Here is a 14349-nt window from a genome sequence, read left to right as displayed (position 1 = left end):
CACACACACACACACACACACACACACACACACACACACACACACACGCACACGCACACGCACACGCACACGCACACGCACGCACACACACACACACACACACACACACACACACACAACGTTCGTGATGAAAAAAGGCTGCAAACGTTGTTTTTCCTTTACTTCTTTTTTATTTTTATTTACACGCGTCAAAGCAAAAAGTACTTTTTTTTTACACGCGTTGGAGCAGGAAATTTCTTCTTGCAAATCCATGCGAAACATGGGTACAATGTATAATCAACGGACATTATATATATTTCAACTTTCATTTATTGTATTACAATTATTAATAAAATTATATAATTTCCTTCATTCACGGTCGTACTTATTCGTATCCTGCGCCGTGACATGTCGTAAGTACGTTCCGAGCTCATGTGTACTCATGTGTAGCTCAATGGGCCTGCTTAGTCTGCCTAATTTTCTATTAACATTTTTTGTCATATTTTGTAAAGGTTTATCTATGATAATTTCATAAAGGAATCATTCCGCCGCACATGATAAAAATTGGAATACATTATACGTAGAGTTTAAAAATGTAAAGATTTTTTGCATAAATACATTGTCATATTTATATTTAACAGACTGTTAAATCTACATATAATTTTCTGCAAAAATTAATGATGTTACAATCACGCCAATATTTGTTCTACTGCCCTAAAAAATAAACAAAGTTTTATATATATTGCATAAATATACATTTCAAACATAAAGAAACGAGTAAGAATTAAAATAACAATTTTAACCGAATAAATATATTACAACTTCTCTCTACAACTAATTTTGCATGTGAATATCTTAATGGGGACAAAAAAATGATTTGAAAATGTTTTTTATCAATTCTTTTACAGACTGCGGAGAGAGTATTACAAGATACATGTGGTGCAACAATAAAAGTAAAGTTTTATGGAAATGCACCTATCGGATTCTACAAATACAAATATCCTAAGAAGCTTTGCGAGCAAAGAAGTTATGGTGCTAAAATACTTTATTTCTTAGCCAAACATATAGATGGAGATATCAACAATAACGTAAAATACCAGTGGTTGGATCATGAAGAATTAGAAAAAGTATTACCTACTAGAGTACAACAGAGTATTTCACAATTTATGTTTACGTAAAGAATAAAATATAAAATATTGAACTCATTCTTTGATCTCTTATTAATATTGTCTATTATTACCGTAATATTAACATTATAAAGGACTCCTAATATTTTTTTTAAAGAAAAATATTCCCCTTTACACAAACATTTATGCACAGTCACGATTATTAAATTTCATGTTTGATATTCTTTAACAAAAAAATTTTTTAGGCACATATTTTTCGTTACTAAAAAAAATATTTTATGCATATATTATTTTTAAGTAGTAGATTGATTATATAGAAACAGACAAAAATTAATTAGATCAATTTTATCAATTTTTTTTATTTATAATTAACATTATAAATTATAAAAAAATTATTAAAATAGTGTTTTTTATATTAACGAAGTATATCTTACAATTAGAATCTCTCGGGTCTCTTTCGTCCAGTATATTTAGAGTCATCTCTAACTTCTTTTCCTTACCGGCGCCGCCTTTCTTTCTTCTCTAAAATCCAGTCCCTACTTGTCTTCAATGATTTACCCTTGGCTTTCTTTATGTATTCCCTATATACAAAAAAATTATCACAATTTTTGGAAGATATAATAGAGAAATATTTAAAATAATAGATATAACGGACAACGAGAGGATCAAACCTTCTTGAATTACGACGGTTTGTCTATCTTCGTTCTCTACGCCTAGTGCCTTTAGAAGCGGAGCAACTCCTCCGGTCATTAAAACCAAGACCATTTTCTTTGCTTTTGCACTATTTGGAAAATCGACAACCACACCGCCATAAAAGCCAGCTTTTGTGGCTTGTGCCGTGATTAATTCAACCTGTTCACCGTTCTCTGGATAGAATTGTAACACTGCTCTTGCGCTTCTTGACAGGCATGCATACAACGTTGAGAAGAAACAATATAAACGTTTTGTAGGATTGTGCAAAGTTTTGCTTGCATAGCACAACCACTGAAGCGTAGAAATACTGACAGCCCCATCAAACGTACCAGTTTTAAATGGCAATCCTTGACCTATATCTCCCAAAATTAAGTCACCGTCACCATCTAATTCTCTTTCATCAACAGCTACGTCTAAAAATAATATGTTAATATAATTATATATCAAGATATATATATCTTTCACGCAAATTTTTACAGACAGCGTTACTAGCAACGTGCACAACTTCATTTGAGGTTATAATTGGGTACAACATTCATCGCACGATATTGTTATAATTGCAAATCGGAAACGTACCTCGAGTCCAGCTCTTCTGCGATCAACGAAGTCGGGATCGAACGTGTCAATCGTCACTTTCTGCCAAGCGTAGAGAACCTTCTTTTCCGGCAGCGGTGGTAACACGATGTAGGGATACGAAATCTCCAGATAAGAGCACGAAGCAATTCAAATTCAGTATATCGCCGGTACGATTATACGGTGTTACTGCCGTTTCGCGTACGCGCGTGCGGCTCGTGCAAACGTTATTAACGCGCGGCCGCAATCGCGTGGCAGAAACGCCTCGTGTGAACAGGCTCCTTGATCTCAGTATCAGCTCCCTGCCGTCAATATGAAAACTAATATAATAAGTTATGTATACCTGCATGTATAAACACTCACGTAAACGTAGTAACAAACAGTAAATAAAATAAGTATAACAGTAATTAATCATCGCGTCGCGTAAAGAGCCACGGTCGGTCTCGCTCTGCGCGTACTTTGTACTTACCGTGTCTCTCGAGTGCTCTCGAGATAGGTTAACTGATGAATAGGAACTGACTGACAGCGCGCTAAACGAACGCACTGTCTGCACCACGGTCGTATAGACAGGTCTGGGCACTCGCGGTGGGGGGACCGTGACCCGAGTGAAGCCAGAAAATCAACATGGCGTCGACGTGAGGAAGCTTTTTGCGCATGCGCTATGCACATGTCTTATTGTGTATGTGAGAGCGCAATAATGTTCGTAAAATTGAGTCGCGTAAACGTTGGTGGTTCGTGTTAGAAAAACTGTTTTTCAGGCTGTATAGAAAGTATAATGGTTTTTTATTGCGTAGTTCCTGGTTGCAAAACCAATCGTAAAGGTTATTATTATTCAAAATTGTCACTCTTTTCGATACCGAAAGATATCGTACGTAAGCAAAAATGGGAAGCAGTTATTTCTGTCAGTAATTTAGAGCCATCAAAGCGTGTTTGTGAAAAACGTTTCTTACCAGAAAATATTGTGCGATGTACAGAACATAGAGATTCTACTGGAAATTTAATTGCTATTGTATGTATCAATCAATTTTTAAAGTAAATTTATATTTGAAATTTAATCAACTTAATTAAATATTTTTTATGTACATTTTTTTCAGTTACCACTTCAATGTCCTAAGCTTATGTAGGAATTCGGTACCACAGGAGGTCGATTATGCCTCCGGGTGTCGGCCTACTACCGACGTCTTGACGAGAGGTATCGAGGAATAATTGTACACTCGATTACTGCTGATAAAATAATACTTTATTGCAGACCACGCAACAGCCACGAGAGTCAGTACAATTCTAACGGTCGTCGTAACTCAGTTCTGCCAACCTCGTAACTCTCAACCCTCTTGCTAGCGCAGGAAAGGGGGCTGACCAATCGGAAGGGAGACAGATATGCTGCTCCCTACACACTCCCCCCCGAGTGTTAACGAAATAAATAATAAGTAATATTGCGCTATGCGAATGAGCTCATGCGTTTGGCCAGGTGCTATTGTACAAGGTTAACAATACCTTAACTAAAAATCAAGATATATTATATGCTTAAACGTAATTTGAGCCGACTTATATCTAATAACATTATATAGAATAGAATTCTGTCTTACAATTAAATCACTTTGGTTTAGTGAACGGCGCAAATGTGACAGTCTTACGAGAGTAGGTCTTAAGCGCTGGGTTCGGATTTACATTCCGGTTGAGTATGTTCTCGGAGGTTGATAGGGGTTCGGCGGTGTCGTCAAGGACAAAATATGCCGGTTTTAATAAATCGACGGACACGCTTTTTGTGATTCCGTTGATATCGATATTAAGTACGCGTTCCGAGATGCGTTGCACTACTTTGTGCGGACCGGTGTACGGGCGTTCTAATGCCTTTTTAGCCATATTGCGTAAAAATACATGAGTACAATTATATAAATCTTTAAAATAAAAAACGCGTTTTTTATGTTTGTGTGCGACGGGAACCGGCCGGAGTTGGCGCATATATTCGCGAAACTCTTCAAGGAAATAATTAGGGTTAGGTGTAAAATCATCAGGAAGAAAGAATTCCCCAGGAAGTCGTAAAGTCGTCCCGAACATAAATTCGGCGGGAGACGCATTTGTGTCAGCACGGACGTGCGACCGAAGTCCTAATAGAACGGTAGATAAGGTACGCGTCCAGCACGCATTGGCATGGCACATGATTGCGGCTTTAAGGTTGTATGACCCCTTAGAAGAAAAAATGCCAAATTCTTCAAACTTTGTCAGGTGATGAGTATTATAATAATAAAGCATTGTTGAACAAGTTTGCGAGGCCCGTTCAAAAGTTATAACAATTTGAATTTAACATGGGCTCTTATGGGAATTCATCAAGTTTCACTGTTTTTTCAACTTTATTTGAGAAATTAATATCAAAGAAAATATGGCATCCTTTTAAAACTTTGCAGAAATATTAATAAACATCTTACAAACAAATTAGAACCAAAAAAATTATGACTTCGACGATATTTTCTGAAATATTGAATAAAAACCAAACAGAGAACAGTCTCGCTTGGTCTCACTGAACTCGTAAGTACAGAGATCCGGCAACAGCGCACTATGACGTCACATTAGAACCTCTCTCTCCGTCACTCTCCGTAAAAAGATAACAAATACTACAGAGGTCCGTTACTTTTTCCAATAGAGCCTCCTGTGTATCGAAAGTGTGCTCTGAGCACATGCAATATGCAGACGCATCGTTTGAGGTTAGTTTTCGCGCTACGAAAATGCCGAAAGTAAAACGTTACATGTGGAAAGGAAAAGTTGTCACTGAAAAAGTGTACAATCAACGGTTAGCACAGACAAATACTGGGAAACGTAATTTGAAGACACGAGTCAAAACCACACCAGATGATTGTAACAATTTCATGGCAGATGTAACGTTTTACTTTTGGCATTTTTGTAGCGCAAGCGAAAACTAACCTCAAACGTTGCGTCTGTATATTACACGTGCTCAGAGCACACACTTCGCGTTCACGCAGCTGATGTCGAGTGAGATCAATGCTACCAACTTACAGAAAATGCGACGTTGTCGCGATCAAAATACTTTTTTATGAGAGCTATTGTATTTAATTTATTAATAAATGACGTAAATAAATAACGTTATATAATTTCATTAGTATTTTTAAACAGTAATTACTATTTTTGTTACTTTTTAAAGATTTTCACACTTTCAGATTTTCGTTTGTGTCAGTTGCAAGTCAGGTACAGTCTTTCTAAAAATCATTAAAAGTAAAAGTTTGCATACGAGAAAATATGCATAAAAATGTCTCTATAGCTCTTAAAAATACAGGCAACCGTTATTTTAATAAAATATTAATATAAATATTACTTTCCAGTAAAGAATATCTTCTTAAATATGTTAATTAGCTTTATGTTATGTTTTTTAAACTTTTGGCAGAGATCTTACGGGTCATACAACCTTAAGCACCCGATGCCAACGTTCAATCATGCCGTTCGACGCCGGGTGGTAGGCGGTTGTACGAATTCGTTCGCAACCGATTAATGAAAGTAACGCCTCGAATAGGCGAGATTCGAATTGGGCCCTCTGATCCGTAGTTAGTAATCGAGGGGTTCCGTAACGGGAGATCCACGCGTCGTAAAATGCTCTAGCAACGGTTTGTGCGGAAATATCTTTAAGAGGAATTGCCTCGGCCCAACGCAAAAATCTGTCGATCATAGTGAGACAATAAGAGTAACCCTCAGAAGAAGGTAATGGGCCGATAATGTCAATATGCACTTGATCAAATCGCCCGTCGGGAGCAACAAAGTGCTCAGGAGTTAACCCAGCAAACAAAAAAAGATTGAAAAGAATTAAAACGGGATTGCCAGGAATTCCATTTTGTCCAAAAAAGGGATTGAAATAGTTTCCATTGAATTCCATTGAATTCAATACGGAAATTTTTAATTCCTAGTTTGGCATTCAATGGTATTTATTTCGTTAACGGAATCAATGGTATTCAATGGAATTCATGACGAAACTTTCCAATCCCTAACTTGGCATTCAGTGGTATTTATTTCGTTACGTTTTTGTGTCGGAATTGGATGGGATTCAAAAAAGACAAATTCTTTCCAAAATAAGGAATTCCATGATATTGAAACTATTTCAATCCCTTTTTTGGACAAAATGGAATTCGGAAAGTCCTTAATTGAATTCCTGGTAATCCCGTTTTAATTTTTTTCAATCTTTTTTCGTTTGCTGGGAAATTTTACATGACGAGAGATTTTCGCTTGCTGACATTCGATACAATTTTTACACCATTTAGCGATATCGCGGTGCATGTCAGGCCAGACATAACGCTGTCGGATAGTGCGATCGGTAATTTTGCCACTCGGATGGACTGGGTTATGAAACATTTGAAATACTTTAATGCGGAGACTATGCAACAGCCACGAGAGTCAGTACAATTCTAACGGTCGTCGTAACTCAGTTCTGCCAACCTCGTAACTCTCAACCCTCTTGCTAGCGCAGGAGAGGGGGCTGACCAAGCGGAAGGGAGACAGATATGCTGCTCCCTACACTTACTGTTGATGCAGTTCCATCCCCAGCAAACGCAAAAGAATTAAAAGATATTAAAATTTTTTAATACCTTTGAATCCCTTTTTTGGCGGAATTAGATGGAATTAAATGGGATTCGAAATGAGATGGTCCAATCCCATGGAATCCAAAAAAGAAATTTTAAATTCCATCCAATCCTATGGAATCCGTAAAGGTTATGGAATTACATGGCATTAGATGGTTTAGAAAACGTCTCGCGCCTCCATTGGGCGACCAAGCGCCGTTGTTCGTCGGTGAGCTTTTGTGTATGTCTATGGGCATTACACGCACTACTGCCGACGGGCAATTAGCCCGAAAATGAGATTTGTAAGATCTGTCAGGCACCGTAGGGGGTCCCTTTACATAGCGGTCGAGACGAAACTTTGAACTCGAGAAGATGCCCCGGCGATGCGACGCCTAGCGGCGTCGACGCGAATTGCCAGTAATGCAGATACCGCGCGGGCGTGTACTATTGTTGGCGCGTACCGCCACAGAGTTCAACACGGACACTTTTCAATCCCTATCCTGGCATTCAATGGTATTCATTTTATTGTCAGAATAGACGGAATTCAATGGAATTCAATACGGAAATTTTTAATTTTTAGTTTGGCGTTCAATGGTATTCATTTCGTTAACGGAATCAATATATGGTATTCGTATTCAATGGAATTCATCACGAAACTTTCCAATCCCTAACCTGGCATTCAGTGGTATTCATTTCGTTAATGGAATCAATGGTATTCAATGGAATTCATCACGAAACTTTCCAATCCCTAACCTGGCATTTAGTGGTATAATATTTTTGTGTCGGAATTGGATGGGATTCAAAAAAGACAAATTCTTTCCAAAATAAGGAATTCCATGATATTGAAACTATTTTAATCCCTTTTTTGGACAGAATGGAATTCGGAAAGTCCTTAATTGAATTCTTGGCAATCCCGTTTTAATTCTTTTCAATCTTTTTTCGTTTGCTGGGTCTCTTTTTTTGCTTGGAATTAATAGTGAAAATGAAACTGCTGTTGAAAACTCAAAAAATTATTCAAATTAAGGCACTGAGATTAAAACATTTCGTCAAGACGATTTCTTTACTGAAGAAAATGCTAACTCAGATATTTCAGAGCAACATAGTAATGTGCCTGAGTTAAACAAAAGTGATTGTGACAATAGAAGTAATGCTAGTGATTCGTCAAAGAACGAAAATATTCAGAATATTGATCAGAATATCGAATATGTCAATTCAGAAACAAATTATATCAGAAACAAATTATATCAGAGAATATCAGAAACAAATTATGTTTAGACAGTTATGTGAAAATATCAACTTGATTCAACTACGAAAAGATTGGATTATTCATATACCTTCTGATAAAAACTGCATTGTTTTTGCAGAACTTAGTGTAGTCAACACATGTGATAATGGAAGTTACTATAGTGATTGTACAATAAAAAGAAGTCTTATAATAAACAATACCATGAAACTTTCATATAAAGCACTGGGAAAACATCTAGCTTCACAACAATTAAATCTTATTAATAAATTTCACAATTTTGAGGAACTACAAGTAACATTAAATCAATATTCTGATATGCCTTTTTGCTCTGGAATAGCTGACATCGATGGTGTGGATTTGGTAAAAAACAAAATTGGATACATGGACTGTTTTGACAAATTACGACATAATAACTGTCACGTATTACTGACTTTACCTGGAAAATGTAAAGTATGTAAAAACGTTCAAAAAACTGTTAGTCAAAAAAGACGCCGTATGTCTAAAAGAAATACAGAAAAAAAGAAAACTAGCTGTTCTAATTTTACTGACAAAAACGTTTTGCATATTTGGAAAAAAAGAATCCGAGCACAAAGAGGTGTGATAAAACGTGCAAAAAATACAATTGATAGATTACGAAATCGTGTTGATGAAATGAAAGCAGAGTTAAGTAATACTGATATAAAATCTGTCCTCCAAAAATGCACTGATCACCAAATTCCAAATATACAGCGGACATTAATTGAACAAATTGTAGCATCGTCTAAAGTTAAAAGTGTAAAAGGGCGACGTAACAGTGAAGACTGGATGATGCTATGCATTTTAATGCATATTCGTTCTCCGAAGCAATATAGACATTTGCAAAATTTAGGTTTATTGCCTTTGCCTTGTGTAAGGACTGTCCGTCGATACCTATCTCTTATAAGTACAAAGTGCGGTTTTGATGACAAATTTTTTGAATTATTCAAAACTCATCTTGATAAGAAACAACCTTTACAAAAACAAGGTGTTATATTGATAGATGAAATAAGCCTTCGAGAAGCAGTTTCTGTTAGTTCGTCTACACTAACTTATCAAGGTTTAGTCGATTGTGGCGATGAAGGCAAAAAAGCAAGTACAATTAAGGAAAAAGCCAAAAGTGCTCTAGTGGTGATGTTTCAGCCCTTAGCTGACACTTATACGCAACCTGTTGGTGTTTTCGCTTCAAGTGGTCCTGTGCATGGTGTTGAACTAGCAAAAATTGTTACTAATGCTGTCATAAAATTAGAAAAAGCTGGAGCAATAGTACATGGAGTCATAAGCGACGGAGCAGAAACAAACAGGAAAATGTGGAAGGAGTTCGAAATCAGTGGAAAATTATCTGAAACGACAACTTGTTGTGCAGCATCCTGTTAAACAAGATCGGAAATTGTTTTTCTTTTCTGATACACCTCATTTAATTAAAAATGTTCGAAACCAATTACTACATAAAGATTTAAAAATAAGTATTATTTTTAGACTTTACTTTGAAAAAATTTTGCGAATATGTATGTTCTTAAAATATATATTAATTATGTTTAATATTTTTAAAATTTTAATTTACGTACCTACAAATACATAACATTTAATTTACTGCAGATAATAAAATATAATAAAATTTTTATGTTTTTGAATATAATAAAATTCTTTTTATATTTTTATCTTTTTTTAGTTACAATAAAAAGTTATTGTGATATTTTAGATACGTCCAGATGAACCTCACATCAAATGGAATCATTTCAAGATATTATATGACACCGATATTGCATTATCAGAAGTACGAGCAAGAGTTTATCCAAAGTTATCAGAAAATCACATTAAACTTAATAATTCTGCTAAAATGAAGGTTCGACTTGCTACACAAGTATGTTTAACTTTTGATAAAACAGAAAACATTAGTTAAAGTGTTATAATATTTTTCCTTTTTTGATTGCACTAACTACTTTACATTTTATTACATAAAACAGAATAATAATACAATTAATATTTTTTTCATTTATAGTTGTTCAGCAGATCTGTAGCAGCAGGTTTCCAAATGTACAAGGAAAGAAATTATCAAGGATTTGATGATACCGACAGCACAAAAATATTTTGTCTTTTGATGAATGACATGTTTGATGCCTTAAATAGAAAACATTCTTTCCAAGGAGTTTCACCTGGCACTGAAGATTTTAAGGTATGTACATATAATACGAGTATTTTTAATGATTTTAAAATGTAATGCATCATTCTTGAAATTTTATTTTTATTTTTTAGATGTTACAACTGTCATTTCTTTGGCTCAATAATTGGGAAATAAATATGAGAAATAATTTAATTAGTCCAAATGAATTCTTAACCGCAAATACTGCTGAAGGGTTGCGAGTGACATTAAAATCCGTAATAGATCTATGCGAGTACTTAACTACACGTTTTGGTTTTTCGTACATTTTAACTGGAAAACTGAATCAAGATGCTTTAGAGGTAAAAATTTGAAAAAATATGATCTAATAGAAGCAATAAGTATGTGATATTATAACTTGTTTTCAGAAATTTTTTGGTGTAATTAGATTAGCTGGAGGTGCTAATGATCATCCTGCTACACCTACCTTTTTGCAATTATACAAATTGCTGTCTATATTTTTTATCTTGAGACCTCCACGATACGGAAATTGTACTGTAGATGAAAGTTCATTGCCTAAAACGTTAATTACAATTTCAGATTTAAAAAAAATATTTAATAGTAAAAATGAATCTGAATTGAAGAAATTAAAAAAAAGAATGGAGCATGAAGAATGGGAGTTCTTTGATGTAATTGAGCATGATTATACAAAAGCTCATGTGCTTGATTGTGTGATCTATTATCTTACAGGTTGTACAATGTTGCATTATTGAAAAGATTCAATTCCATTAAGATTTTGAAGAAATTGAAATTTTATTTCTCAAAAGTTCTTATTATGGATTGGATCTTTGGCAATAATATGTTAACTTTGTTGCATAATATTGAGTATTGCCTTTCAATAATTTAAAAATTGATTGCCTTGTTCAGTATTATTTGTCAGAGTCGACATATATTTTATTACACAGTCTAATGTTTATGAAGCTTTTACATTTTCTATAAAAATTTCCATATTTCTACAAAAATAAAAATCGATATTTACTTGGTATTAAGCATTCTATTGAACGAAATAGCGCATAATACATTCAATTTAGTTCAATAACGTGGTAAATATGTCATGTGATTATGACAATCCTCTCTTATATATATAGTTAACATAATTCATTTTCTATACATATTATTGATACTCATCTACTACTCTGAAAGAAATAAATTTAAATATATTATAGAATGATTTAGCTAGGTATTTCATTTATTTTGGTAAGTTGTTTAAAGTAAGTAAACAAATTTTTTACAAAGCACTTTAACAATGTGTATAGCCCACAGTTGTAATAATATGTATAGCCCACGTTTATACGACCGTGGTGTAGTCTATTAGTTTACACCTGTTATTTATTATTTTTTCAGGTTACTTAGTACGATAAATAGAGAAACGCACAAAATGTGTTACATGTAGATCAGCATTACGAACACCACTTAACTGTAGTGAAGTTTCTGAAGCAGAGTTAGTAGATTTGAAATCTAGAAGAAATCTTATTCATTGCAATATCAAGTTCTTTAAAATGATTGATACTTTAGAATCTTGTTTCACTAAACATGCACATTCAGTTGATGTTTACTCTAACACTGTAGAAGAAATGTTTAATACATATCATTTCACATTTCCTTGCATAGAGCATGCACATGATATATTAGCTTATTCTATAAAATATTATGTAACGATGCGAATGAGACAATTTACACACCAACTGAACACAAATACCGAAAAACAAAATTTACATAAAAAAATGTTAGCAAAATTCTGTAAAACTTAAGATTACTGTTATTATTGAAGAAATAATTTTATTCACTTATTTATGTATATTTTAATAAACTATTAATTATAATATGAATACAATTGTTTTTATTCTTCAATTCCTTCAAACAAAAATAATATATAATACAGATATGACGTAGGAATTACATACTGTAATAAATATGTAATTACATTTAAATATATTTTATTATAAAAATAATCTACAACATAAACTTCTTTACAAACTTACGTTTTTAATTTATTATTCAATAGATAATGTTACTTATTTCAATACATACATTATTTGCTACACAGTTAAAAATATATTTATTATTAAATTTAAAGATTTTATCCTTTTTTTATTAACTATGGCAATTTTGTTTTCTATAAATTATCATAATTTCACTAGCCTGCTTATTAGTAATAAATAAAATAAATTAAATGCGCTTTTTTCTTTACCCGTACATATGTATTTTAAAGCATCATTAATTAACAATAAATAAAATTTAAATCTTGACTCCTTGTACCTAACCTAACCTAACCTGATTAATTTTATGAGCTTTTTTGCATAAGCATAATAATAAAAAGTTGAATTTATTTTAAATACATAAAAGTTATAATTTTTTTAATCATTCAAAATAGACCGCCATGTGCCACGCATGCGCAAACGTCTCCTCAGGCTGACGCCATATTGGTTTTCTTGGCTTCACTCGGATCACGTTTTCATCTATGCTTTTGGATAGGAGTGCCCAGACCTGTTTATACGACCGTGGTCTGCACTGCACTGCACTGCGATACTAACGCCGCTAGCCGCCAGTGTCGAAAAAGTGAAAGTGACGTTTTTTTGATAATCATAATAATAATGAGATGAGAGACGGTCGACGTAGAAGTATTCGTATCTTAAAAATAAATTTTCACATTTGGACTTTGCGTCGCAATATCTCCGCTAGTAGGGCATGTAACGGAATATTATAAGAGAAACCCTCCCCCTAATTGGACCCCAAGCTATCGATCAAGCCTACTTAGAACTTGATCCGTTCACTCGTTATCGAGATCTCAACATCTCGAGTACTCGCAACCCGTCGCGTCGCGTAAAAGAGTCACGGTCGGTCTCGCTCCGCGTGTACTTGGCGCGAGACACTACCGTGTCTCTTGATCCTAGGGGTTTATGTGTATTTAGAAATTTTTTATTTTTCGGTAAATTTTACTGTCAGAACAATATAGCAACGCTGCGCTTTTCAGGGCGCCGATTGTAAAATGTGAAGTTAATAACAAAAGTGTCAATGTAAGTGTCAATTTCATTAATCAAAGAATATTGTGACATTTTCTTTTTATCAAAGAGAGATTTTATAATAATAAAGAGTGATAAGAAACATAAAGTGAGGAGTAATGTGGGTAAAAATAAGGGACAATTTGTGAAATATATTTTCGAATTATTTTTCTTTTTTAAAACATGATAAATAGTTCATAATAAACTGTACGTGATGAACTGAAGTGTGACATGAACGCACAGCTTGCAGCGTTGCCAAATAATTTCTTGAAAGTCGCCATTAAAAATATTCATCTATAAACCACATTTCAAGTCAACTTTTAACATAAATATTTTGTTTAAATATTCAGTGACTCTGTATTTTTATTGGCACTATCAAAAGTATAGAGTTTAGCGAATATGTAACGCAGTTAATATTTATTATTTTAAGATATTTGATAAACAAATTATTACATTGAAATGTGGAAAATAGACTTTTTCGATAACGTCACATATAAATATCGAATTTTCAAAGTCATAATTCTTCTTTATATGTTCGGTAATGTGGTTTAATTTTTTTCTGGTGTAAAGATATGCATTTTAACTTTCTCGTACCAAAAAATCAGTTAATTCTTAAGACTTTGGTGTCATGAAAGGAATACCTTAAATTTGACAGACAACCTGATTTCTTCTTCTTTTTTTTTACACATACTGGCTTGGTTCATTCCAGCAGTTCAAACGGGGAATCAATCATGGATTTCACACAAGATAACCACGATGTGATTTAGGTATTGTTTTATGCTTTCGCACGATGTGACTCCTTTTGACTTTTGTTTGACTCGCCACCGACGTTAGGATAGACGTATAGTCCGCGTTGTTAATTAAATCTTAATTTTTAAATGCTTTTTTTAATATTTGTTTATTGAGGAAGGTTCTGTGGAGCTCGAAATGTCTCTTTTATACACTTATGTATTGAGATATTAAACTAATCTTAATTTATAATATCTTTGTTTGC

At 33.8% G+C, this 14349-nt stretch overlaps 3 protein-coding genes across 3 annotated transcripts in view; 1 reads left to right on the top strand and 2 right to left on the bottom strand.

Annotated features, from left to right (window-relative positions):
- Positions 1–188: 188 nt before the first annotated feature.
- Positions 189–4235, bottom strand: LOC112463696 (probable 18S rRNA (guanine-N(7))-methyltransferase). Its single transcript, XM_025030211.1, has 6 exons — positions 4007–4235; positions 3867–3871; positions 2376–2391; positions 1778–2212; positions 1541–1687; positions 189–693 (listed from the first exon to the last, which is right to left on the bottom strand). The coding sequence occupies exons 1-5, from the start codon at positions 4233–4235 to the stop codon at positions 1677–1679; spliced, it is 696 nt and encodes a 231-aa protein (XP_024885979.1). The 3' UTR covers positions 189–693; positions 1541–1676.
- Positions 4236–8281: 4046 nt separating this feature from the next.
- On the top strand, positions 8282–9636 carry LOC112463698. Its single transcript, XM_025030213.1, has one exon. The coding sequence runs from the start codon at positions 8379–8381 to the stop codon at positions 9567–9569; it is 1191 nt and encodes a 396-aa protein (XP_024885981.1). The 5' UTR covers positions 8282–8378; the 3' UTR covers positions 9570–9636.
- Positions 9637–10760: 1124 nt separating this feature from the next.
- The window catches only part of LOC112463697 (PR domain zinc finger protein 14-like), a 112748-nt gene continuing 109159 nt past the window's right edge, over positions 10761–14349 (bottom strand). The window contains exon 6 of the mRNA XM_025030212.1: positions 10761–10869. Within this exon, the coding sequence (XP_024885980.1) occupies positions 10816–10869 (54 nt within the window). The 3' untranslated portion in view covers positions 10761–10815. The remainder of the gene's footprint in view (positions 10870–14349) is intronic.

The sequence above is a fragment of the Temnothorax curvispinosus genome, unplaced genomic scaffold, assembly GCF_003070985.1.
Source record: "Temnothorax curvispinosus isolate PA1 unplaced genomic scaffold, ASM307098v1 QBEX01013561.1, whole genome shotgun sequence".
NCBI lineage: Eukaryota > Metazoa > Arthropoda > Insecta > Hymenoptera > Formicidae > Temnothorax > Temnothorax curvispinosus.
Note: the sequence above shows the minus strand (reverse complement) of the source record. Positions and strands in the feature narration are given on the sequence as shown.

Bases quoted from the DNA above. Each gene is read 5' to 3' on its own strand.
- LOC112463696 (XM_025030211.1), bottom strand. From the start codon at position 4,235: ATGGCTAAAAAGGCATTAGAACGCCCGTACACCGGTCCGCACAAAGTA.
- LOC112463698 (XM_025030213.1), top strand. From the start codon at position 8,379: ATGAAACTTTCATATAAAGCACTGGGAAAACATCTAGCTTCACAACAA.